General features: G+C 41.1%; 3 protein-coding genes across 4 annotated transcripts; 1 reads left to right on the top strand and 2 right to left on the bottom strand.

Annotated features, from left to right (window-relative positions):
* Positions 1-2,111: 2,111 nt before the first annotated feature.
* On the bottom strand, positions 2,112-5,500 carry avpr2b.1 (arginine vasopressin receptor 2b, tandem duplicate, 1). Its single transcript, XM_080892343.1, has 2 exons — positions 4,559-5,500; positions 2,112-4,090 (listed from the first exon to the last, which is right to left on the bottom strand). The coding sequence occupies exons 1-2, from the start codon at positions 5,421-5,423 to the stop codon at positions 3,882-3,884; spliced, it is 1,074 nt and encodes a 357-aa protein (XP_080748469.1). The 5' UTR covers positions 5,424-5,500; the 3' UTR covers positions 2,112-3,881.
* Positions 5,501-5,620: 120 nt separating this feature from the next.
* On the bottom strand, positions 5,621-15,051 carry trnt1 (tRNA nucleotidyl transferase, CCA-adding, 1). Of its 2 annotated transcripts, none has more exons than XM_080891348.1 (8): positions 14,911-15,050; positions 14,597-14,726; positions 12,504-12,697; positions 11,434-11,572; positions 10,650-10,776; positions 10,341-10,534; positions 9,323-9,576; positions 5,621-6,434 (listed from the first exon to the last, which is right to left on the bottom strand). In XM_080891348.1, exons 2-8 carry the CDS (start codon positions 14,724-14,726, stop codon positions 6,189-6,191), a joined length of 1,284 nt encoding a protein of 427 aa, XP_080747474.1. In that variant the 5' UTR covers positions 14,911-15,050; the 3' UTR covers positions 5,621-6,188. The 2 variants fall into 2 exon arrangements, with proteins under 2 accessions (XP_080747474.1, XP_080747475.1); XM_080891349.1 differs by lacking the exon at positions 5,621-6,434 and adding an exon at positions 6,451-6,880 and having other exon boundaries at positions 14,911-15,051.
* A 63-nt stretch (positions 15,052-15,114) lies between these two features.
* Positions 15,115-19,835, top strand: arl6ip5a (ADP-ribosylation factor-like 6 interacting protein 5a). The gene is made up of 3 exons (XM_080891350.1): positions 15,115-15,340; positions 18,691-18,908; positions 19,082-19,835. The coding sequence occupies exons 1-3, from the start codon at positions 15,165-15,167 to the stop codon at positions 19,240-19,242; spliced, it is 555 nt and encodes a 184-aa protein (XP_080747476.1). The 5' UTR covers positions 15,115-15,164; the 3' UTR covers positions 19,243-19,835.
* The last annotated feature ends 3,080 nt before the right edge of the window (positions 19,836-22,915 follow it).

Below are 22,915 nucleotides of genomic sequence, written 5' to 3'. Positions count from 1 at the left end.
TATAATGTTGACAATATGTTCTGTGTCTTCGTGACATCTCTGAGGCTTTTTGTTCTCAAATCTGTTCTAAATTGTAGGACACAAGCAGTTTATTCTCTGTGCACATGAAGTGGTTTGTTAAGTAATGCATTTGTCATCCACCATATGGTAAATGGCCCGATCATAACACCCTTCTTCAATCAACCTTTTGATATTTACGTGTTTTGGCGTCAACAGCCTTAAGAAGACAAAGGCAGGAAAGAAAATTTTAAATGCCTCTTGAACACACACTGTGCTCAGTGATAGAATCGATTGTGGTGACAAAGATAGACATATTGGATCTCAAGTGTCTGGGTCATTTAAGGCTTTTTGTCTGACGTATTGAAGATCTCTGCCAGGGAAGATTGGCTTGACTGGGTGAAGACAGAAAGCCTGGGTATGTTTTTTCAGTGCTACCTACACACACGTGTCCTGGCTTTGGGTATGTACCATTATCAAGTCGGTAAACTGCATACCTCCCTGTGAGGAAGAGACTAGAAGTCATTCTTTCACGTATAAGGCTTGATTTAGTTATAGTAAAGCCGAATGTAGCAAACCCACATTTCTTTCTTTTTGCTTTTTTCCAAGGAGCCAGATTTTCTTCAGATTTCTAAAGTGGTCTTAAGCAATAGTTGTGCAGGCTTTCTAAAGGTCTTTCGGGGGGGGGGGGGGGGGGGGGTTGTGTTTTTTTGCTTTTGCTTCTTTTTAGACCACCAATGACCTACAAATCATTCAGTAATAAACAAGGTTCCTTAACTTAAGCAATGAACAGAGAACTTAGCAGAGAACCAATTTTAAATTGTATCTTTTAACTCTTTGTTACTATGTTGGAAAAAATATCCACTTTCTTTAGATAAATCTATGAAAAGTGTCAACGATAACACAGTTTGACACTCATAAAATAGTATTGATGCACCAATAAGGTGATTCCCAAAGAGCCATTAACTGAAAACTTGGCATACTTCGGTGTCAGGGGAAGGGTGGTTGTCCAGAAGCCATTACTGAATGGAAGGGAAACGGGAAAAAACCCCTGATGTATGCCAAATTACAAAAGCACTGGGCTGAAAAGAGCTTATGGAGTGATTGATCCAAATTTCACCTTTTTATTTCATATCATTGTTAATATCATTAACTGGGGAAGTCAAGAGAGAGGTACAACAGCATCATGGTATCAAGCTGCATGTCAATCAGTGGTGCTGGGGACCTTGTCAAAATTGGTGGAATTACAAACTCAGAAAGGTACTGTCAGAGTTTGACACAGCACTGAAAAAAGACAAGAAAAGCTTACATAAGAGAGCTCAGACTGTGCTGAAGAATAAAAGTGGTCATAGCAAATAATGGCTTTCAAGCTTGTTAGGAACATGGAAACATGAAAATGGCCTCATGTGGCCACTGTTTGTGCTGAGCCCTGTCCAGGGGCTGGATCACAGAAATATTTCTGTTGTTCTAACAGACCAAAGGTAAAGTTGTCTCTATTGTTTACAGTCAGGCTGAGCAACATGGCTGAGATGTGCTCATTTCCTACATATCCCAAAAACACTCAGGTGTGGTACGTTTTTAATGCGCAGAATGTTTTGAGCATCTGCAAAACTCTTGCTGAAACACATCTGAGACAGACAGGAGGATGCTGAAAAAAGTGAACCTTCGTAATAATTATCGTTTTCGCTGATGTGAGTAGTTAACGCATGCACATTCAAGCTTCCTCAAAGAAGACGCAAAAGTAGCAAATATCAGACAGAATAATCAGCTCAATACTCGCATTAAAGGACGGAGATTGATTTTTTTTTTTAAAGGACGGAGATGAATAACACAGTGAACAGACGAGTTAATCACATTCACATGTGTGCTGACTTTGGTGCATAATTTTTTTTTCCCTTCAAGTCATGTCTATTTTAATGCCCTCATGTACAAGTAGTTTAAATGTTGTGACCAATCATGAGACACTGAAGAACATTAATATAGCTTTAGGATTCGACGACGGATGCATGTGATGATAGAAACTGAAGTCAGGGAGCACAGGCCAGCACAAACAAACTTTATTGAGGTTTTCTAGACAACACACAATTGTTACAAGTAGGCCTTTATATATTTCATTACTGAGCTGTCAGTGTTTCGTTATTTTATGTCAGTTATTGTAAGTAATTTCCAATTGAATGCTGGGTATGTGGTCAGTATAATCCCAGAATAAGGACACGTCATAGTGTTTTATACTATAAACACTACCAAGCAGAACTGAAATGCGACCCTGTAATGCATGAAAACTGAAGTGGGGTGGCCAATATTTTTATTTATCAAGTTCTATGGTGAACTTTTGGTCTTGGTGTAGGGAACCATTTATATTTTAGGGGGTGCGCTGATTGGTTTAAATATTAATGACCTCACGAGCGCCCAGCAGCCGTTGTTCTTATTACTGTTAAATGTCCCTGCCGAGTCCCTGCTGGGTGCTCGCTGATGAGGGTAAAAGCAGATTTATTGTTGGACAATTTGTGTCGGATTTGTCTGTGCAGCCTAATGAAAGCACAGAAGCGCATTTCTTGTGGCCGTAATGATGTTTCACAGAAATGTTTTATTAAGTTCTCCTGGCTAGCAAATTACACACAGAAGATGCACATCTTCAACCGCTCGCTTCAGAAAGATGTGCCGCATGCTGGGTTTTTGCTAATCTTTCCCACCTCGCTCTCCGTGAGTTCTAATGATATGTTGCATAATAATATATAGCGCACGATTGAATAATTACATACGCTTGCATTCCATCCTCCACGTGGAAGATGGAAACGCTATTAAGTGATCTTCAGCAGAAAATTTGAGGCCTAAATATAAAGTGAGCAAACAGAAGTATGTGTAACCGAGGCCTCCGAGTGCAAATAAACAGTTGAGCTTTAAATCCAAAGGGATTTTTTCTTTTCTCAACGTGACGGTGCTGATGGGAAGAAAGAAACAAGTCATCAGAAATCACAGCCCTAGATTCTTGGGGGATGAAAGGAAAAATGGCAACATGTATCAATGACTCTCTAGGGGCACTGAACACAGAGTGTCTGAAAATAAGTACTATTGATGTCGCCTGTTAACTATTTCAGCCACCGAGTGTAGGTCGGACACTGTCATACACATGATCGTATGTACACATGGGCGTAAAAGGAGCTTGAAGTATTTAATTCAGATGACATACGAGATATTTAAACACAGACATGGGAACAATCGCATTTAGGTGAAACATTTCACAAGATCAGCTGATAAACAACCTTTTTGTGGAAAATATTCAACGCAGTAAAATATCAGAAACAACATTTTGAGTCATACACCACAGTCTTTTTAATCAAATCACAACTGAAGCTGGTGGGGATGTGATTATTGGCTTTCGAGGTTTTTACTCGTCAGCTGGTCTCAGACAAAATAAAACTCCTACCTGATAACGGTGCCAGACGAAAACGCTACTGCTCAAGTTATTATCAGCTGGAGACCATTCATATCTGAGCATTTCCTGCTAATAAAGTCAAAGTAATATTCAAGCTCAGGTTAGTGCTTGCAGAGAGACTCTTCCTCTGAGCACCACGAATGTCAAATTTGGGATTTTAGTGAATTTATCCAGTACTTGAGGACATATTTCAGTCACAGCTATTTTTTTTATTGTTTTTGTTCTTTTAATTTGAAAAATGTTTTCAAAATGTGATGTGCAAGATCGTGTGTCTGGCATTTTCTGTATGAAAGCGTTGTATGCAGTGATCATCTGTAGAGTAGGAACATTACACTGCTAGGCTGTTTGCCTTCACACTTATTAGAAGAGTTTCAGTCTTTACCATGAGGGAGCCGTACTTTCACACCATGTGAAATGAGGTGTAATCAGTGTGTGATCATCGGGGCTTTCATCTGCAGTCCGATAGGCTCTTGAGGCTGATGTACATGGAGCTGACCACAGTGGCTTCTTCCTGCATGGACTCCTTCAGGTCAGGCTGACCTACACAAAGCAGGCTGACCACCCTTTTGGGTAGCTTTCCGCTAAACAGCATGTAGATGCAGGGGTTCACACAGCTGTTTAAACTGGCAAGCAGCATCAAGATGGTGAAGGTTGCACCTGGAGATAGAGGAGGAGGACATGAGAGTCACTTTATTTGGGCTTGGTTGTCTCTTACAGATTTGTGGCTATTTTAAGTTATCTGTTGATGCTTTGTGAAATTAAGGACCATTAACCTTTGACCTAATGTACTGTCTGTCGATTACAGTGACTTCATTCAAGTGGAGAGGGCATCCGTCCCTCGTAATTTCACTTTTAAAGTTCACTTTCATTGTAATACTAAGAGATTTTAAGGTGTAGATGTTAGAAATAATGTAATTTACTGGATGTATTAAGTGTAACGGGATTGTATAAGTGGAATGAGTTCAAAGCAATTAAAATTCTAGTTTCCTCCTCTATTGTTTTCCTGAGCATGATGGCGTTTGTAGCCACTTAAACTTGCAGTAATAACAATTTTTTTTTGCTTTCCAGTGACTTTTATGTCAGACTGTGCCCTTTTTGCGTGTTGTGGGATCACTGTCTTCTTACTCTGTGTGGGTGCCTCGTCGTCCCAGACAGACCAAAGCTGCACGGTGAAGAAAGGTGTCCAGCAGAGGATGTATGCGAGCACGATGACCACGGTCATCTTCACCGTCTTCACCCTGGCCTTGGACACTCCTGCCACGCTGCTGGCCCTCGATGACGGAGGCTTGCTGACCGCTTCCCCGACGTGGTGCGTCTTCATGTGGAAGTTAAGCTGCACTGCGCGGCAGATGCGCACCTGGCACACGATCACGGTGAGAATTGGCAGGACGAATATCACCAAAGTCGTCCAGGTTACGTAGGCTCTCCGTCCCCACGGCTCGATGAACTGCGCCCAACAATCGTACACGCCGGGAGCGACCTCGACCCGAGAGAAGATGAAGACCTGCGGGAGGCTGCAGAGGACGGAGACGCACCAGGCGGCGCACACCGGACCGTTCCAGCGCGCCCTGCGCCTCTGGAAAGTTACCATGGGATTGCAGATGGCTTGGTACCGATCTATAGTCATCACTACGATCATGTACGTGGAGGCGAACATCCCGACCACCTGCAGGTACTTTACCGCCCGACACAGCACATCTGGACCGATGAACCTGTCGGTGATGTCCCAGATGAGTTGGGGGCAGACTTGGAAAAATGTGACCACCAAGTCAGCGACGCACAGGTGGAAAACGAAGACGCGCATTCTGGAAAGCGGCTTCCTGCGCTTCCACAGCACCAGCAAAATCCCAAAGTTTAGGATCCCCGCTGTGATGAAGATGATGGCGAGAAGGGCGATTTCCACCTGCGCCAAGCGCTCATCCCGAGGATCGTCACCAATCAGTGCACTCTCCGAAGAGACGTTACTGATATTTACACCGATCCAAGCCATGCGTTCAACCCAAGCGCAGCACAGAGGGGATTAAATAACCACTCCAGGTGAATCCAGCGGCAGAGGCGGCATGCGAACGATACAGAAAACTCTTGGCGATTTCATCGAAATGTAAAAACGACGGTGGGAGGGACACGGGCTGAACAACTGTTGAGCTTCTTCATACACAGAGAGCGGTAGTAAAGGAGATCAGCGGGTTTTATGTCTCATCTCTGTGGGAGGGAGGAGCAATCTCACTCCAGCACAGAAAAATTTATTTCTCACAGTGCCAGAAACATTAGCATTCACACACAGGGGCCACCTTTTATTGTACAGAGCATGCAGAAAAGGGCAGCCATGAAAACAACCTTTTAGTAGAAGTGTAAAATGATCTGTACAGAAAACAGAAATACAGTCAACATAAAAAAGCCACAGACACAAACATTCCTCTGCTTCCTATCATCATGTGAACAATGAAAATAAACATCTACTGTGAATAAACTGAATTTATTCCATGTGTTGTCGTCCTTTACAGGTCAGAGCGAGTTTACTGCAAAAGATGAGAATTCAACTGGCTGAGCATCAACAATAGTGGCCCAAGGCTGCAGGCTCAGGCTAAAGAGCATTTTTCCGCCCGATTTCATGTCTCACTCACCGTAGCGTCCTTTCTGATTGTTTGAGCATCAGGCTGCTCAAACAATACCCAGGAGCAGTGCAGTCGCAGCATCAAGCGTCCATGTGATTACCATCTAAACACAACAAAAACATTTCTGCTCCTCTGCTTGTTTATAGCTTTACATAACTCAGCAGTTCATCTTTGTCCATCTGGTAATGACTCTTCTTCCAAATGTCACGGAGCTTCTGTAAGGTGGCGCCTATCTCTTTGCCCGAGGTGATGCCCAGCTTCCTCAGATCGTGCCCGCTGATGGGGAAGCGAGGGATGGACCATCTGCTCAGCTCTGACAGGAGCTTCTCCTCACCTTTGTACTTGAGCAGCTCGCACACTTTACTCTGGGAATCCAGCTCCCGACTCTGAAAGGATGCGACATGTGTGTGAATCGAAGTAACCACAGAGGGATTTTCTAGAACATCCCAGTCACAAGCAACAGTAAGAAAGGTTTACCATTTACAGTAAATACTTGGCTGAACTGTTCAGGACACTGTGGTCTGATCAGGTTTGACTGACAGCGGTCTGGCAACAAAAGCAGACAAATCTTAAACTGTCGCCACCGTTTTGACTCAAATTCTCTTAAATCCTGAGTGGTTAAAAATATGCAGCTGCACATTTTTCCAACTGACTCTCAGCCGACGTCAAACCAACATGCACACAGCAAAACCCAAATAAAGAAATCTGCTCTATAAGGCGAGACAAGCCCAGTGAGAAACCAGAGAAACCAGTCTTCGTTCTTTCTCCGTCTACTTTATCCAGTGGTGCCTCTGGTGATGGAAGGGTTGTGTTTTTGTTTATCAATGTCAACCTGAGTAAAACAAAAATTAAATTAAAACATATAAGAACAAAAACAGTCTAAAAAAAGTGACAGCTTAAGATACAACGACTAAATTTGGTTTTGAAAATAACTTTAGAAAAATGGTGAGAACAGAACACTGTCTCTCCCAAACTGACTTTTTATATATTCAGTAAACATGCCATCTTTCAATTATTGCTTAATCCTACAAGGTGTTGTACATGTTCACTTCCTCGCTCACAGTCAGGGATCCACCAGCATGTTATAAACCAGGCAGCCCTCCTGGCCTAAGCTGACTCTGCACCGATCACTTTTTATTTTTTAAAGAAAGCTGCAACCATTAAATGGTGGAACTTAAAACTCTTACTTGTTCAGCTGATTTTCATTCACTAATTGAATGACATGAAGCAAGAGTCACTGGATTAAATGAACCAGAAATAAACCAACTCCCTCCTTTACTCGCTATATTTGCATAAATGTCTTGATGGCTCTTTTTAAACTTCAGGATACTTCCTGTTGATGGTCATACTCTTTACTGTCTGTGTACAAAACATTGTAAAAATCTACCTCATCTTGACATTTACGAGGCTTTCATGTCACAATCAGTATGTTTGTTAGTTTCCATAATTAGTTTTGTCACCAGCTCAAGACATGACTACTCGCGCTGGTAGCAAAGCACATTTCCATAGCACGGGAGCGTTTATGACTTAGAAACAATACTTACAAGTGCGGTGTGTAGTTTCAACATATAGAAAATATTGTAGAAAGATTTAAAATATGTCGCATTTGACCCCTGGCCAATAAACTGATCTTAAAGTCAAAGTAATAATAATAATGTTGTATAGAGCCATTTAAAACTATGGTTCTTACTACCATTGTTTGTACTGACCACAAGCATATAGCGACTGATATACGGATTCTAAATATCACAGTACTTTGTACCTCTGATCTCTCTTTGCGGTCAAGTTAGGTTAAACTTTCATAAAATGTCTTATCTGTAAAATCCTGCTGCCTTTGTTTGCATTGGCAACACTTTTTTTTTTCCAATTAGTCCCTAAAATGTGTTAATTTTACTGCACTAAACTTCAAGTACATTTAAAAAGAACAAAGAAAACAAAATAACTACATATAAAAGACAATACTATTCCCTTATAAATACTGCCCAGCATATATGTCTAGTTATACATGGAAATATAAAGAAAGTGTAGAATGTCAATAATGTAGGCTTTATAGTGTTGAAATTGTCTATTATACTTTAGCTTGAATGTGGAATCATGTGTCTAATTAGCAAATCTAAACACAATTTCATATTTATGTCTTTAAGAACTTCAATGACAGTTTTAAAAAAATACTGCTACAACTAAAACTGAAGTTGAGCTACGGTTTGTGAAAGATGCACTAACTACAGAAAGAACTAGCAGAGTGTTTTGGTAGCTGTAGAGCAGGGGTAGGCAACTCCAGGCCTCGAGTGCCGGTGTCCTGGAGGTTTTAGATGTGTCCTTGATCCATCACAGCTGATTTAAAGGGCTAAATGACTCCTCAGCATTTCTTGAAGTTCTCCAGAGGCCTGGTAATGAACTAATCATTTGATTCAGGTGTGTTAACCCAGGGTGGGATCTAAAACCTGCAGGACACCGGCACTCGAGGCCTGGAGTTGCATACCCCTGCTGTAGAGTATTTGACCCTAACAGATCTGGTTTTGGTTCGGCTCTTTGACCTGTTCTAGGCTCCTCTGCTACCCCCTGCTCTCCTGCAGTGGCAGTGCACAGTGTTGGCTGGCTTTGATAGATGAGATTATAAACTAATTAAAAATAAAACTGATGTTTCTATAAACTCTGGTGTCAGTCTCTCTCCGGTGTGTTTCAGCTTATGAGCTGGGTTGTAACGAAAACTGATCAAAGCTTAAACTAGTGTCAAATCAATTTAGCAAATCTAAACACCAGAGCGATTTATGTTGACATTTCCACATAAAAAAACAAAACAACTTTAAAATAACAGCTAAAACAAATACTGCTATAACACAAACTAAGGTTCAGCTAAGATTTGTGAAATATGCACCATTTACAAAAATAACTACCAGAATGTTTTGGAAACTATTTTTTTTTTTATTCTACAAACATTGCAAAGATAAATATTTCATCAAAGATCAGCAGTGGTTTTGGTTCAGCTCTGGTTAACGATGCCACACATTTCCTAAATACTTCCTGCCTCTGAAAACAAAGCCGTAACAGTCGGATGAGAACATGCTGCAGTCTGTTGTGAATGACGGCTGCAGGCTGGCAACTCTTGAACATTAGCGACACAGGCTATGGTAGGGAACATTCACAGACTCAAAGGGTTAATTAATGTCTGTGAAACTGGCTTTTTAAACACATATGTGACTAATATCAGTGACCACATTGGTCTGGAAATAATATTCTCTGTACAGACTGAGTGGAAGAAGAAGAAACTTACGTCAATAATAAAGTCAGTGAAAGGTTTGAGGCTGTCTGGCTCATCTTCTCTCTTGCAGAGCTCCCGTCTGTATTTGACCAGAAACAGTGCCAGGTTCTTCTCCTCTCTGGACACCTTCAATCGGATGTCCATCTTTTCCACCTGCTCTGGGGAGCGGAACAGAGCAGCCAGGATGGTCATGGGTTTGGGAGAGCGGTCTTTGGCGTTCTGCCACACTCGCTTCATCTCGTCAATATCGCCATCTGGAGGTAACCCTGAGGAGCAGCAGGGACAGGAGGGAGTGACCAGAACTGACGTGTAACAAGACAGAAAATGTTTGGTAGAATGATTTCTCCCTCAATCCTATTAAATACTAATTTAACAAGAGTTAAATCAGAGGAAATAGAACCTTATTAGATACGAGACAATAATAGAGCTCAGAGGACCACAGACATCAGGAGGCACTTAATCCTCTTTATCTCAGGGAAGGAAACCAAAACTTTCTCCCAGTTATAAACAGCTGCAAATTGCAAGAAAAAGGTTGGCACATTTGATCCATTATGTCCAGACCTATGCTAAGAAAACAATGATTTCACTGCCATCCCCTCAGCCCACTTTTAAGAAGGATCCGTGCCAAGGCAAAAGGGATACCATGCTCTACACAAAGAGGTCAAATTTGACCATATTGGGTAAAAAATGTTGTCTACAAAAAGCATATTTCACAAATAATAACCAGTTCTATGAGTATGAGTGTATGTGTAACCGTCAGCTAAATAAATACATAAAATTAAAAAAAAAAAAAAAAACCTACAGGGAAAAACTAATGTTGACATCTGAGCTGCAACCATCATGATTTCCTTTTTAAAATAATTAATTTTTCTAATTCATCTTTGGTAGTGCTGGATATAATGTGAAAAACTCTTAAAATGTCAGATTTACCTTTTCTTCTTTTTAAAAACAGCTGAACATAAACATATAAACATTTTTTATCTGGAGTTATTAATTATTAAGACACCCAGCCGTGCCCTCCCTCTCTCACCAAGGTACTGAGCCAGTTCCAGGCTATAGATCAGCTGTAGCAGGTGAGCAGCATGGTTCCCGACCGCCAACTTTTTTAGCTCCACCCAGATTCGCTCTCCCGATATAGCGCCCAGTCCGTGACCATTTTCCCTGATGGCAGTCAGTGTCTCAGACTCGTGGTCACCGGGCTCCGAAGCAACTCGGCCGTAAAACCTGCGACAAAATGATGGGAGTGAGGTGGTTAGTAGGCTCACGTCAAACAAGGAAGACAATCTGCTTTTTAAACTTCACAGTCTCAAGTAGATACAAAAAGAAATGAGAAAGTTACCTAAAATATCGTAGTATTCTCAGGTAGTCCTCTTTGATCCTTTGTTCAGCGCTGCCAACAAACCGCACTTTACGGTTCTGCAGGTCCTCATATCCACGATAATAATCATACAATGTGCCGTCCAGACCTGTTATAGGAAGCAGAGTCACACAACTTGTCACAAAAAAATTGGAATGCAAAAACAATACTTTTTGGTTGCAACTGGGAACTTCAGACCGACTCTTCTTCTAGTTCTCTTTAATTTGTTTGTTTTTACATTGATTTCGCATATGAAAACTAATTTAAGCTTGCATGGCAGGTTTGAGATGCACATCACTGATGTTTTGACATTTTTAAATATCAATATAGCAACATAATTTCTGACATTTTAAGTACTTCCAAAACTGTTTTAATGTGTTTATTCTCAATACAAACTCAAGTTCTCTGCTCTGTGATTGCCAAGAAAATTCTGGACAACCTGCTCGAGTGCTTCCTGTGGCTTAAGCTTCCTTTTGAACTCACTGTCAAGCATCAGTTAACAGATTTCAGGAAAAACACCAAGAACACATTCCTAATTTTGGCTTCACTTTTCTGGAGACCAGATTTATTTCTTAAATGGTGAATCTGTCCCATTATCACAGCTGTACAATACTTGAAACATCATAATTAAAAAAAAATAAAACGTGCTAGATGAAAATGGTTTTTAGATTTTGGGTGAAGGTGAAGGTACAGGTGAAAGAAGCTCAGTGTTATCAATTCTTTGTACAGTCCATTTTTAGGCTCAGTGGAGAAGAAGGGAAATTACCCAGAAACATGGAGTTAATGGTGAGGTCTCTCCGCTCAGCGTCTTTCTGCCAGTCAGTTGTGAATTCCACCTCTGCATGACGTCCATCAGTCTGAACATCCACTCGCAGTGTGGTCACCTCAAAGCTCTCATTGTGCAGCTGCAAACACCCAATAAAGGAAACACTCATCAAGATCATCCTGTTAGTGGGCTGCTTATTTATGCAATGCATCAGGGCCGTTCAACCATTACAATCTTTCCATTAAGATTTAAGATTTGACTGATCAGACTGATGATGCAGCTGGCTGCTCAGTGAATCATCACAATCTTTGCTCACGTATTTACTTTATATTTGCACACTTACTTTATTCCACCATTATAACTGACCCTCACATGACCACGTGGTCATAAACAGATGTGAAGAATCTGGACAATTACACTTTTAGTTTGTAATTCTGTAGGTTATTTACCTTAAAATATAAAACAGCTACTGTATGAGACGAACTTTTTGATTTGTTCATTTAAATTTTAAAACATTTAATTCTTAATCCTAATTATGAAGAAAGCTCATTCAGCCTAAAACCTTGTTTGACTGGCTTGTTTTTTTTTCATTTGGTTTTTATTTTAAGAATCATCACAAGTGTTGATTTGGACAAACTAGCTCTAATATTTGCGATGCATTTTTAAGCTTCACTAATTCTTGCCTTGTTAACTCACATGACCTCCCCTTCACCCATATTTACCATAAACACCAACTCTAAAATCTGAACCTCATGCGAATCTTTAAAAATGACACCCAGCATCTATCTATAGAGTACACTTCAAATGTAGCTGTCTAAATACTTATTATTTTCTTAAGTGCATTTTATTTTCTATTAGACAAAAACAGACAGAAAATATACATTTTCTAAGAAATCAGTAATAAAGTTATTGTTCCTTTCAAACAACATTAGCTACCATAACTATACCAGGACAGCAAGTTTGGTTAAGCAGTCGCTGACAGTTAAGTTTAACACTGTGTTCAAAACAGCTTTTAGCATTATTTAGACAAATGAAAGACTTCATCAGCGTTACACAGCAGAGCCTCTTACTCGTGCAGTGATAGTCCCGTGCTTCTCTCCTTTATTGTTGATCATCCTGATCCCAGCCGTTTGAAACATGTGCTTCATCTCCTCTGGAGTGGCTGTGGTAGCAAAATCCACATCTTCAGGCCGCTTCCCAGACAGCAGATCCCGCACAGCACCTCCAGCTATCCTCAGCTCATGCTGGTGTTTCTCAAACACCTCTGGAAAAACCGTGCAAACACACTCAGGAAACTTTTCAGAAGTTGTGCCTGGAGGTTGTTTTGACCTCTGCAGTGTATTTGCTATCTTGCAAATCACCTGATAAGTTTAAAAATTTTAACTATTTCATCCTTAGTCTGTTAATAAAACAGGGAGTTTTACATCTCACGATCTCTTTCTCGTCTAAATATACCTTTAAAAAAAAAGGGGGGCAAGTTTTACACACTGCTTTGGTCCTGAAGCAGACATTCTGACACAGAAGAGAAAGAACAGTTGCATCATCTGTGAAGCACTGCATCAAAGATGCTAAAGTGAAGTTTGAAATGCAGCCATCATCACAAATATCAGTTAAATCAGTCACTCTGGGGTATGTTCTGTTTTTGATTAGTTCACTATCATGTTTTACTGACGTGACTCCCACTTACATCCAACTCTGCTTTTCATACCATCAAAATATGTGAAAAAAGGGTCTATGGCTGTTTTAATCAACAGGATTTATTCAGGCAGGTTGAGGGACAACATCAGGGAATGACAGCTTCTTATAACTTGGTGACTTTTCACGCAAACGTTGAAAACCTATTTGGCCCGGCTTCTTCAAAATAACATCCACAGGCTATTCAATCATTCTGGCATAAATGAAAAGTCAGTCTCGCCTCCAACCAGATTAAAATGCAGCAGCTCTGCTTCTACCTCTCTACATGTTTTATAATGTGTTTTAAAAGTTTTAAATTATTTTACTAGTCACTTTTAAAGCAGCTGAGGCCCTTCTGGTTGCTCTAAAGTCAAGACTTAAATCTAAAGGTGACCGTGCTATTGCCATCACAGCCCCAAGCTTTCGAAAACAATCTGCCCAAGGAGATAAGGTAAAATTGGTGACTACTTGAAATCACTAAAAAAAACACATTTTTATAAACTTGCTTTTGTGACATCATTGATCTCTCTGGTTTGTCTTTCGCCCTCTTATTGCTGCTTTATATTCTCATTTGGTTTTTAATTCTCTTTTGCTTTCGTTCAAGGAGCTTGTGTTTCTGGTACTGTTTATGCACGTGTGTATTTCTGTCTGTAAACACGATAGCTCAAAAGTTTGACATTAATTATGATATCCATTAAATTTTGGCTTAGACCCACTGAGGTCTTCAAGGTCAACTTAATGACTTGTTGGTCATAAACTGACAAAAAGCTTTATAACTTAGAAACTATGATTTTTACAAGTGTGGTTAGCACTGTATAAAGATTTAGAATTTCATGTCCCATTTGGGCTTTAAACCTCTCATTCAAGGTTAGTAGATTGATCTGAAGGTCAAAACAATAATAATGCTACACAGAGCTATTTAAAAGTGTTTCTTACTGTCCAGCGAGTGAGCTGCCTTGGTGGAGATTTGGGCTCTCAGAGTGCTTCGTGTGTTTTTTGGCTCTTACAACATAATACGTTTCTGATGCAGTGCTTTTTCTGTCTTAATATTTATTTTCTTTTTAAATCCCGTTTTATATTTGGTCCCAATTTCCAAGCTTTCTGTTTTAATACTAAATAAATAAAGCAATTATTACTATCAACATAGAAGAACCATCATCAAACCCTTCTTTCCGGTATAGTAAACTCAATTTCTCGCCATGGAAGCGCAATGCATTAAAACAATAAACCTGTACCTAATAAAAAACCTCGATGTTGAATAAAAACTGCATTAATAATTAATTGTATAAGAAAGTAAGTAACAGACCGACGGGCGGTCTTCGTTACTTAACTGCTCTCCGAGTGTCCCCATTTATTTTTAATAGGAAGTGATCAAGTTGTCAGTCACTCTGTCATTGTGCACGGGTATTAACATTTCACAAATAGGCGAAAACTCAGAGGTTTAAGTGACCGTGCAGCTAGCACGTGTCCTTCCGCAGCTGTGCCTCACCTGCCAATCCATTCAGTCCATCAGTGAACAGGGACTGGAACTCGCTGGTCTTTAGCTGCATGGTAAACAGGCTTCTCCAACACAAACTTGCTCTACCACTCACACGAGGACTCAGTAACCTGCTCCACATCTGCACAGACAAAAGACACGTTGTCACGGGCTGCTGCTTGGTTGTGTATCACTACTTCTATCGAGCTAGCTAGCTATGAGTCACTGAACGCATGCTCCTGCGCTCGAGCAGCTCTCGTGAACATTTCACGTTGATGTTTTTCCACGCCAACGTATGTGTAACCAAAAACAACAGACAAACTGACCTACAACTTAACAAGGAGATTATATGCGCATAAATCGCCACTATTTCCCATAACACCGTCCTGTTATCTCTCGTGAAAGCTGGCCGGAAGAGTTTCCATACCGGGCACTTTACTAACCAATAGCGCGAGGTTTCGTCAGGCAGTGTTTTTAACGAACGTGCAACAACAAGTCTCGCGAGATTCTGGTTTGAAGTTAAGGGCGATTGTCTGTCAGATTCTGTGCGCTGTCAGATTTAGTAAAGGGGGCAGAAGTGATGGCTAGGGTGGAGGTGGCACCGCTCCGACCGTGGACCGACTTCTTTCCGGGCTCAAATAGATTCGCAAAACCAGACAAAGATTTTACGAAATGGAACAACAGAGTCGTCAGCAACCTGCTTTATTATCAAACTAATTATCTGTCTTTGGTCACCTCCGTTTTCCTCCTCGTCGGGTAAGTAATGTTATATCAGAGAACTTCGTCTTTTTTGTTTATTTACCCAGCTCGCATAAAGTACAATGACTGTGATGCACTGCTATTGTTATATTCTGAATATGAACTTTTATTTCTTTGGTGCCAGAACCAACGACCGATCATTAAATGAGAATGTAATTTAAGCAGTGTTAAAATGCACATATATTAACTCTATAGTTGAGAAACAGCCTGCGTTTGTGGGGGCTGCTCTAAACAGTGAAACAGGTATCTGCAAACAATTTTGAGAATGGACTTAAGTAGAATAACTTAAAACAAGATCCATGCACAGACACGTGCCTATGCAAAGGAATTTTCTGAAGTCGTCTATTATCTTGTAACTACATACAAGGTAGATGTGACATATATTATCTCTGATCTAAAACATCGTGGCTTTGCTTCTCACTACCCCCCCTTCTAAAGCCCAGCCTGCTAAAAATAATGATGTCCACTGAGCTGTGCCACAACACTTGCTGTGGTCATGAAAGCCCCATAAGCCTTCTGGTCAGCTGTTATATTGCAGATAGCACTGGTGATAAAACAGCAACTTAATCAGAGGCCCCCAGTCTCCTGATTAGTGAGCACTGGAGAATTTGTCAGGGAGAACTTTGACACGTCTGGTTTTTCAGACGTGTCAAAGTTCAAACAAGTTGGACAGAATGGCTTAACCACTTAACATCAGAAAACCCTGTGATGCTATTTCCATTCAGTGTAGAGCAAACAGTCTCTGTGCTGTGTGTTTGTGAAAGACAGTTGTTTTATAGTGTTATTGTATATGATATATGATAACTCGGACAAAATAAATCAGTGTAATATTATACTGTTTGTACGGTTTGAAGGCATTTTTGCAAGCTTACCAAAGAAGTATTAAAAGTCAGTGTAGGCAGATTAAGTAGGGACTATGTGCAGTGTACTCAGTATTATACCTGTAGACCAAACCTACAAGAAGAAGAGGATTTTCAGGATTAGAGCAACATTCCTACAAATTAGCAAGAAATCAGCTCTCCATGTTGACTAAACAATAGAGCTAAATATGAGGAAGTAGAGCTAAACCGTCAAAGTATAGATGAGGTGACTGTAACAAGACATTAAAAGAAAAAGTCACTGCAAAAGGAAAAGTTCCAAGTAAAAGTACTACAGAATGCCCAAAGAGCCTCTGTGGACTTTGTGGAGATTAACTTTTCTGCTATAAAAGGACGAACATCTGCATATGACAATGAGTTGATCATGCTACATTTTAACCGCTTCCACCTTCATCAAGCCGTGTTTCCTGAAGTTTTCTTGAGCTTTTTTGATGCCAGTAATCCAACAAAGCCTGACTAAGTTGCTTAGCAGGCCACTAGCCACATTTACTGAGGTCATGGACTTGGCCTGGTGGCATCACTGTCGTCGTGCCAAGGCTGGATCTATCACAAAGCAAATATGTCTGCACAGGCACAAGAGATATCTTGATGTCTTGATGGAGATGAGAATAGAATGCTTCAATCTGCTGATTTATTTAAACCTTAGACAATGTGATTATATCAAATTTGGACAATGAGAAGTGTTATTGTGTTTTGAAAATGTAATAAATGCTCAGATTGTCCTATCCTGGATTTGTAAGATTTCAGCCTCACAAAAGTTAATTCTATTTTCTGTTCCTTAGTGCTCTAAATGTTTTTAGTGTGTGAGACATCTGAGCCGCCGACGAGCCAGTTTAGCAGCCCTGCTGTTGAAGAATGTGGTTTGGCATCTTTTGCACTGTCTGTAGTTTCCATGAAACAAGAAAAAGAAAAGGATATCATGTGCATAGCAGTATATGTTGCTCCAAGTATTTAAATCGTTAAGCGTTATCAGGGCCTTCACACATGCATGAAGGCATGCACATGTGCGCTAACACACCTTGATACCATCACTGATTCTGCTTTTCCTCTTTAGTCCTGAGAATATCCACAGCACAGTTTTCCAGTCCATCTTGAATGTGGTCAGCGCAAAGAGGACAGCTCTGGTTTTGCTTATATGCAGTTTTAACTTGCATTTGTGGATGCACCAGTTTAAAATTTATTTCTCATCAGTAGTTTTTAGAAGTGTTCCTGTGCTATTATGCAGTGTTGCGCAAGGGTCTGAAGAGGTCACAGCTAACTCGGTGACACCCCCACACTTTTGGACTGTCTTCTCTGAATCTTTTAACAGCAACACTTCGGGCAAACTCAACCTGTTTTGGATGCTTGTTTTCTATCAAGTCATATTTCTAAGTTTTAGTGTGAAATGTTCCACCAGAGTTGTTTGGGGTTTTTTTGTTTGTCTGTTTTTGTTTTGTTTGCATTTCACAACTTTTCCATTTTTCTTTTATGAAACAGGTTTAGTGGCATCAGGTTGCAAACAGCAAGGGGCGTTTCTCAGTTTCAGTGGAAAAATATTAATCATCCCAAGTGTACACACACTTATAAGTATTAGGGGCACATTAAGAAAAATGGAGTTGTTTCAAGACAAACTGCCACGTTTGCCTGTGTACATGAGTTAGTGATCAGCCAGCGTGTGATACAACATACATGCTCTGATATTGAAACTATCGATGCCCTACGAACTGTCCATTACAAGCTGTTTCAAAAGAGAAATCATTCCCTTCATTGTTGCTAAAACTGATTCTGAAGTAGTTTCACCAACTCAGAGGGCAGAGCAACCGTGGCATTTTGTCTTGAACAACTGTAATCTCCACATTTCGACTTTTTTCTCGAAATAGAATTGCGACTCTAATCTTGAAATTTTGACTTTATTCTAATTCTTTTTATTCGCTAAATTTTTCTTGATTTGCCCCTACTGCTGTTTCGTACAATTAAACTAATCTGAGATTTGATTTTTGTAAACCAATCTGATCCACTCAGCAGTTGCTGTTGCACACACAGCATCTGACCACTTGATGGAGCCAGTTAGCACACAAGAACAGCGCCTGTGCTCCAGCTGCATGTCAGATTCAAGATTCGGGACTGTTTATTGTCATTATGCAAGCATAACGACATTAAGGCAAAAAAAAAAAAGAGCCTTAAATCACATAAATATACTGACAAAATACATTATATGCAGCATGTACACAGTGAAAGTGGGCCTTTTGCATGCTTGGACTGAACATGAGTTATTTACTGGCTGTGTATGTCTGTGTATACCTGAGTGTCATAATCGTGTGAAGCTGAGCAGTAGAAAAGCGCACTTTACACAAGTTATTTTACATATTATAAAATGCACATAAGGAGGTATAACCCGAGGGGTAGGACCTGGAGTTGGGCAGACGAATATTGCACACAAGGGTTGTACGTTAAACTTGCCCTCATATGTTCTATGCTGCTGCCTTGCAGGATCCTGAAACCTCTGGAGACGCTCATAGCCATAGTCGTGGTGTCGGTCGTGTTCGTGGTTTCGGTGTGGGTGGGGGAGAACGGAGCTGCGATCAACAACTTTAAGAAGCAGAAACCTTCAGCGTTCATCATTTTGATCATGGTTACCAGCTGCATATTGATTTCCATGCTGGGGAGCATCTTGGTATTCATGTGGGCCATCACTTTACCCCTGACTTGTAAGTTTGGCTTTCAGAGGGGATTGGGTGATTGAATGTCTAATAATTCTTCAGAGCATAATGATCACTGCATTTGTGACATCATGAAATGTTTCAAAATCAATGAAACACATTTTCCAGATCCTCAAAGTGTGATATTACAGCTGACATTTTTCTACGGGTTTGTCTTTCAGTAATATTTGCACATGCTTCATGTCGCAAACGCAATATGCAGAATAAGCTGGAGAACAAGATGGATGGATTTGGACTGAAGAAGACGTTTATGGGCATTCTGCTGGATTCTCTGGGTCAGCAGGAGGAAACCATTCAAAAGATAAACAACTTTCTGAATTAAAAGTTAAAGAGTGACTGGATTTGAGAAGAACCAAATGCACATCTGTGTGCCAAAGATTTTGACTTTTTTTTTTTTTTAATTTTGCTTAGATTTCATACGTTTGTCTCTCTCAGTCTAAACCCCTTGAAGTTTCATGCACAGCTTGTGATTTAAAATGAAAGATTGTTATCTAAAGGGCTTTATCTTTACCTCAGGGCTTCTGTCACTCTACCCAGAACTCGTCAGGGTACTTTTTTTTTTTTTTTTTTCTTTCTCCGAACAGTGATGAGGGCATGTGAGTGCAGCCTCACATCTCTGCTATGCAGTGTGCAAGTGTTCCTGTAAAACCAGCTGCAGACTTAACCCTGGGTACGAAATCTGTGTTCAATCATTCTCAGAAACAGCCGTCAGCCCTGTCTGTTTGTACTCAGCTAAAATTGCGAAAGCAGCACGAGTGTTGCCTTTTAACAAAGAATGAAGAGTGCACGCTCAGTTTAGCTGTACTGCCAAGAAGCTCGGAGGCTGGATTGAATAATCTGCTCACGTAAAATGTAACACCAGCTTCAGTCCACCAGCCCACCCGATGCTCATCCAAATAAAAAGTAGACAAAAGAGAGAGGACTGCTGTGTCTCAAGTCAAACTGCTTTGTCAATATTGTAAAATAAAGACTTCAAAGGTGACCCGTGACCATCAGTGTTCCCTCTGAATCTTTGAGTGCTTCATCTTGACAGTGATGGATTGGTTAACTTTACTTTCCTCTCCACTTACCCCAAATGCTAATCAGTGGGCTTGCAGTAGATTATAGTGCAGAGAGCTGACAGTAGATTCATCTGCACTCACTCACCTCCAAACCTGATTTAGTCGCTGTGTCAGCTTCTCTTTTATTGGATTCCATTTAAAATTGATTGCAGATAACAAGAATCCATCCAGAACCTAATGCTCTGTTATTCGGTTTGAAGCGGCAGCGAGGGGAAAACGAGAGGATGGTCCATGTTAACCCTTTGCTTTCTAAGTTTGCTGTAGATGATGATCTCTTCGCATTGCTCAGTTAGACTCAGCTGCTGGGTTTCCCCTCCTTTTTGTACTTCAGCACTGATTTATGTCCTGCGGTGCTTCATCAGCATCCATATTGTGAAACTTGGACGAGTGAGTATAAGCACCGGTGGCAGTCTAGTCAAGTAAAGTCATGTCTCAGAGGGCACAGTAGAAGCCCTTGTTCTAGCTGCTGATGCAGCTGCTGCGAAGATCGTATCGGCACGTGTGCTGCTGCACACCCAACAGGTGTGTGTGTTTGGTCTTTTCTTCTTCACAGTCTCTCCAGGAGTGAGGCCTCTTTTACACTCTACAATACCAAAATCTTGTTTCTGTGCATTTCTGGGCAAAAATCAGCTGCTTTCACCTGCTGTGCGCTTCTTGCACGGGTCACTGAGCAATGTACAGTACACAGTGCTTGCTTTTGCATGGTTACGCGTACTTGCTGTGCTGCCTTCCACTTGACCCCTGCGTCCCCACCCCCCTCCTTTTCCCTGAGAGGCTTTGGCTTGTGGCTAGCTAAGCTGGTTAGCTAGCCTCATAACTCAAACAGCCTGTCATTCAGCAGATCTCGGCTGCTTAGACCTACACCACAGTCGATCATGTGACCCATTAATGATGACCCACCATGACCTGTGCAGTCTGCTGTATCCTCATGTGAGCTGTTCCACCTTCCGGTTTGTCCATGGGCTTTTTGTTTTTTTTTGTTGTTGCTGTTGCCTCCTTTTGAAGGAAGAGACAGGAATGAGCTGTGAGAGCATGTGACCTGGTCAGCTAATCCAGTCGTTCACCTTTCATAGCTTGTCAGAGTCATTACTCCCTGAATCCTGGGGAAGTCGCAGGATTCGGGGAGTAAGCACAGCATGATTTCAAGCCATTTTAATCTCAGTTTGGCTGAGCCCTGTGGCTGCTCAGTTTAGTGTTTCATGTGTGACACTTCCTGTGTGTGCTACCATTGGGAACATTGTACATTCTATATTTAATAATCACTCAGTGTACAGCTGGTCTATTACAGTCTTTATCATATAACTGCCTGCACTGACGAAAATCAAGGATTAATGAAAAAAGTGAAACTGAACTAAAACATATTAGCTGCGGGGCTGTAATGCGGAAACAAGAAGCTGAAAGGTCCTAAAACGGACAGCCATGGAGCTTAGGGGATTTGGTGAGTTTTTCTTTTCCTTGAACTTATTTACACAAAAGAAAATGTATACAAAAGATGGACACCATGCCACCATGACGCCACCCATTGTTTATTTAAGTCCAGTTGTCAGGCATCGTGCGTGTGTTTCCGCCATTGCTATTGTCATTTTGGAAACAGACTTGCTGAACGAGGGGGGGGGGACCTGACAGAAAATCAACGGACAGTACCCACTCATGAGTTGTCATACACAAAATATGACCGTTATACTGGTTATATTACCTATATAAAGCAAGGCTGCCCAGCAGGCGGGTCATTTTCCACTTGGATCACTGTCCTTCTGGAGCTGTTTGAAATTTCTGTTCCCATTGTTGATTGTAACACATTTGCAGTTTATTATAGTTCATTTCAGTATTTTCACACATTGCTTGTAACTGCCACTTGACCTCATTCAGTTGCAAACTGATAGCAGACTGACTCCATCTTATCATTTTATCACCACATCAAGGCACCAAAGTCTTTTTGAAGAAGCCAACTGACAGCAAGTGGTCGTAGACATGGTCCCTGTCTACGAAGCGACCCCATCAAGGACACGAAGTGAGGAGTTCATTACACACATTCATGATAATTTGGGTTGTGCTGCAGTCTCCAACCACTCTCTTCCCTAGTTTGCCCCAAGGGTTGTTTTTCCCCATAAGCCTCTATGCAGAATGCAGGTCTAAGGCACTTCAGGATCCAGGAGCTGTGTCGATCATTTATGTACAATCTATGGTTCTCATGGTAATCTAATACACTATTCAACACTGTTTAGTGCAGGTTTAAATCAGAAACCATTCAGTCAATGAACTTGTAATACAGATATTTGATGCCAGTACTTCCAGTACTTGACAGGTTTCAATACTTTGCGTAACTGACGTTTCCATTAGTCACACAGGTATTGGAGTCCATGTACAGCCTTAATCCACTCTGCATTACAAGAGTTTTGTGTGTTGCGTTTTAGATAAAGAGAAAGTCAATAGAAATCTATTGTTTATGTAGTGAAGTGTCAGCTGGAACAGCCTCCCATGATGTGTAACTACAGCTGGTGTGGCGCGGCCGAGACAGGGAGACAGCTGGATGAAGAGCTCTCCCCCTCTTTCGCTGCCCGAGGAGCTGGAATTGTCCAAGACCTCCCTTGAGCTTGCTCAAGAAGCATAAAACTGAGAGGCACTCTGAGCAAGGAAAGCTGCTCAACTCTGGCCGTCTTAAAGAGGGGACCCGAGGCAGGATACATCGATAGAAAATGTGCAGCAGCACAGGAAGGAAAGGAAGGGGAATGGTAGTGAAAGGTTATAGTACAATGTGAAGGGAGGAGGGCTCGGATAACATGTGTAAAACAGACTTCTCATAACATGAATGCCTGCAGGGAGGGTTTGATGCTATAAACACTAGCTTGTCATTCACACAGAAGACACAAGGAGAGGTTTTATAGCCCATAGTGGGTGTGACAGCCTTTAAAGACTGATTTGGTCGGTTTACAG

The sequence above is a fragment of the Rhamphochromis sp. 'chilingali' genome (assembly GCF_963969265.1).
Source record: "Rhamphochromis sp. 'chilingali' genome assembly, chromosome: 9".
Classification (NCBI taxonomy): Eukaryota; Metazoa; Chordata; class Actinopteri; order Cichliformes; family Cichlidae; genus Rhamphochromis; species Rhamphochromis sp. 'chilingali'.
The sequence above is the reverse complement of the archived record's forward strand: the minus strand, read 5'-3'. Positions and strand labels throughout refer to the sequence as shown.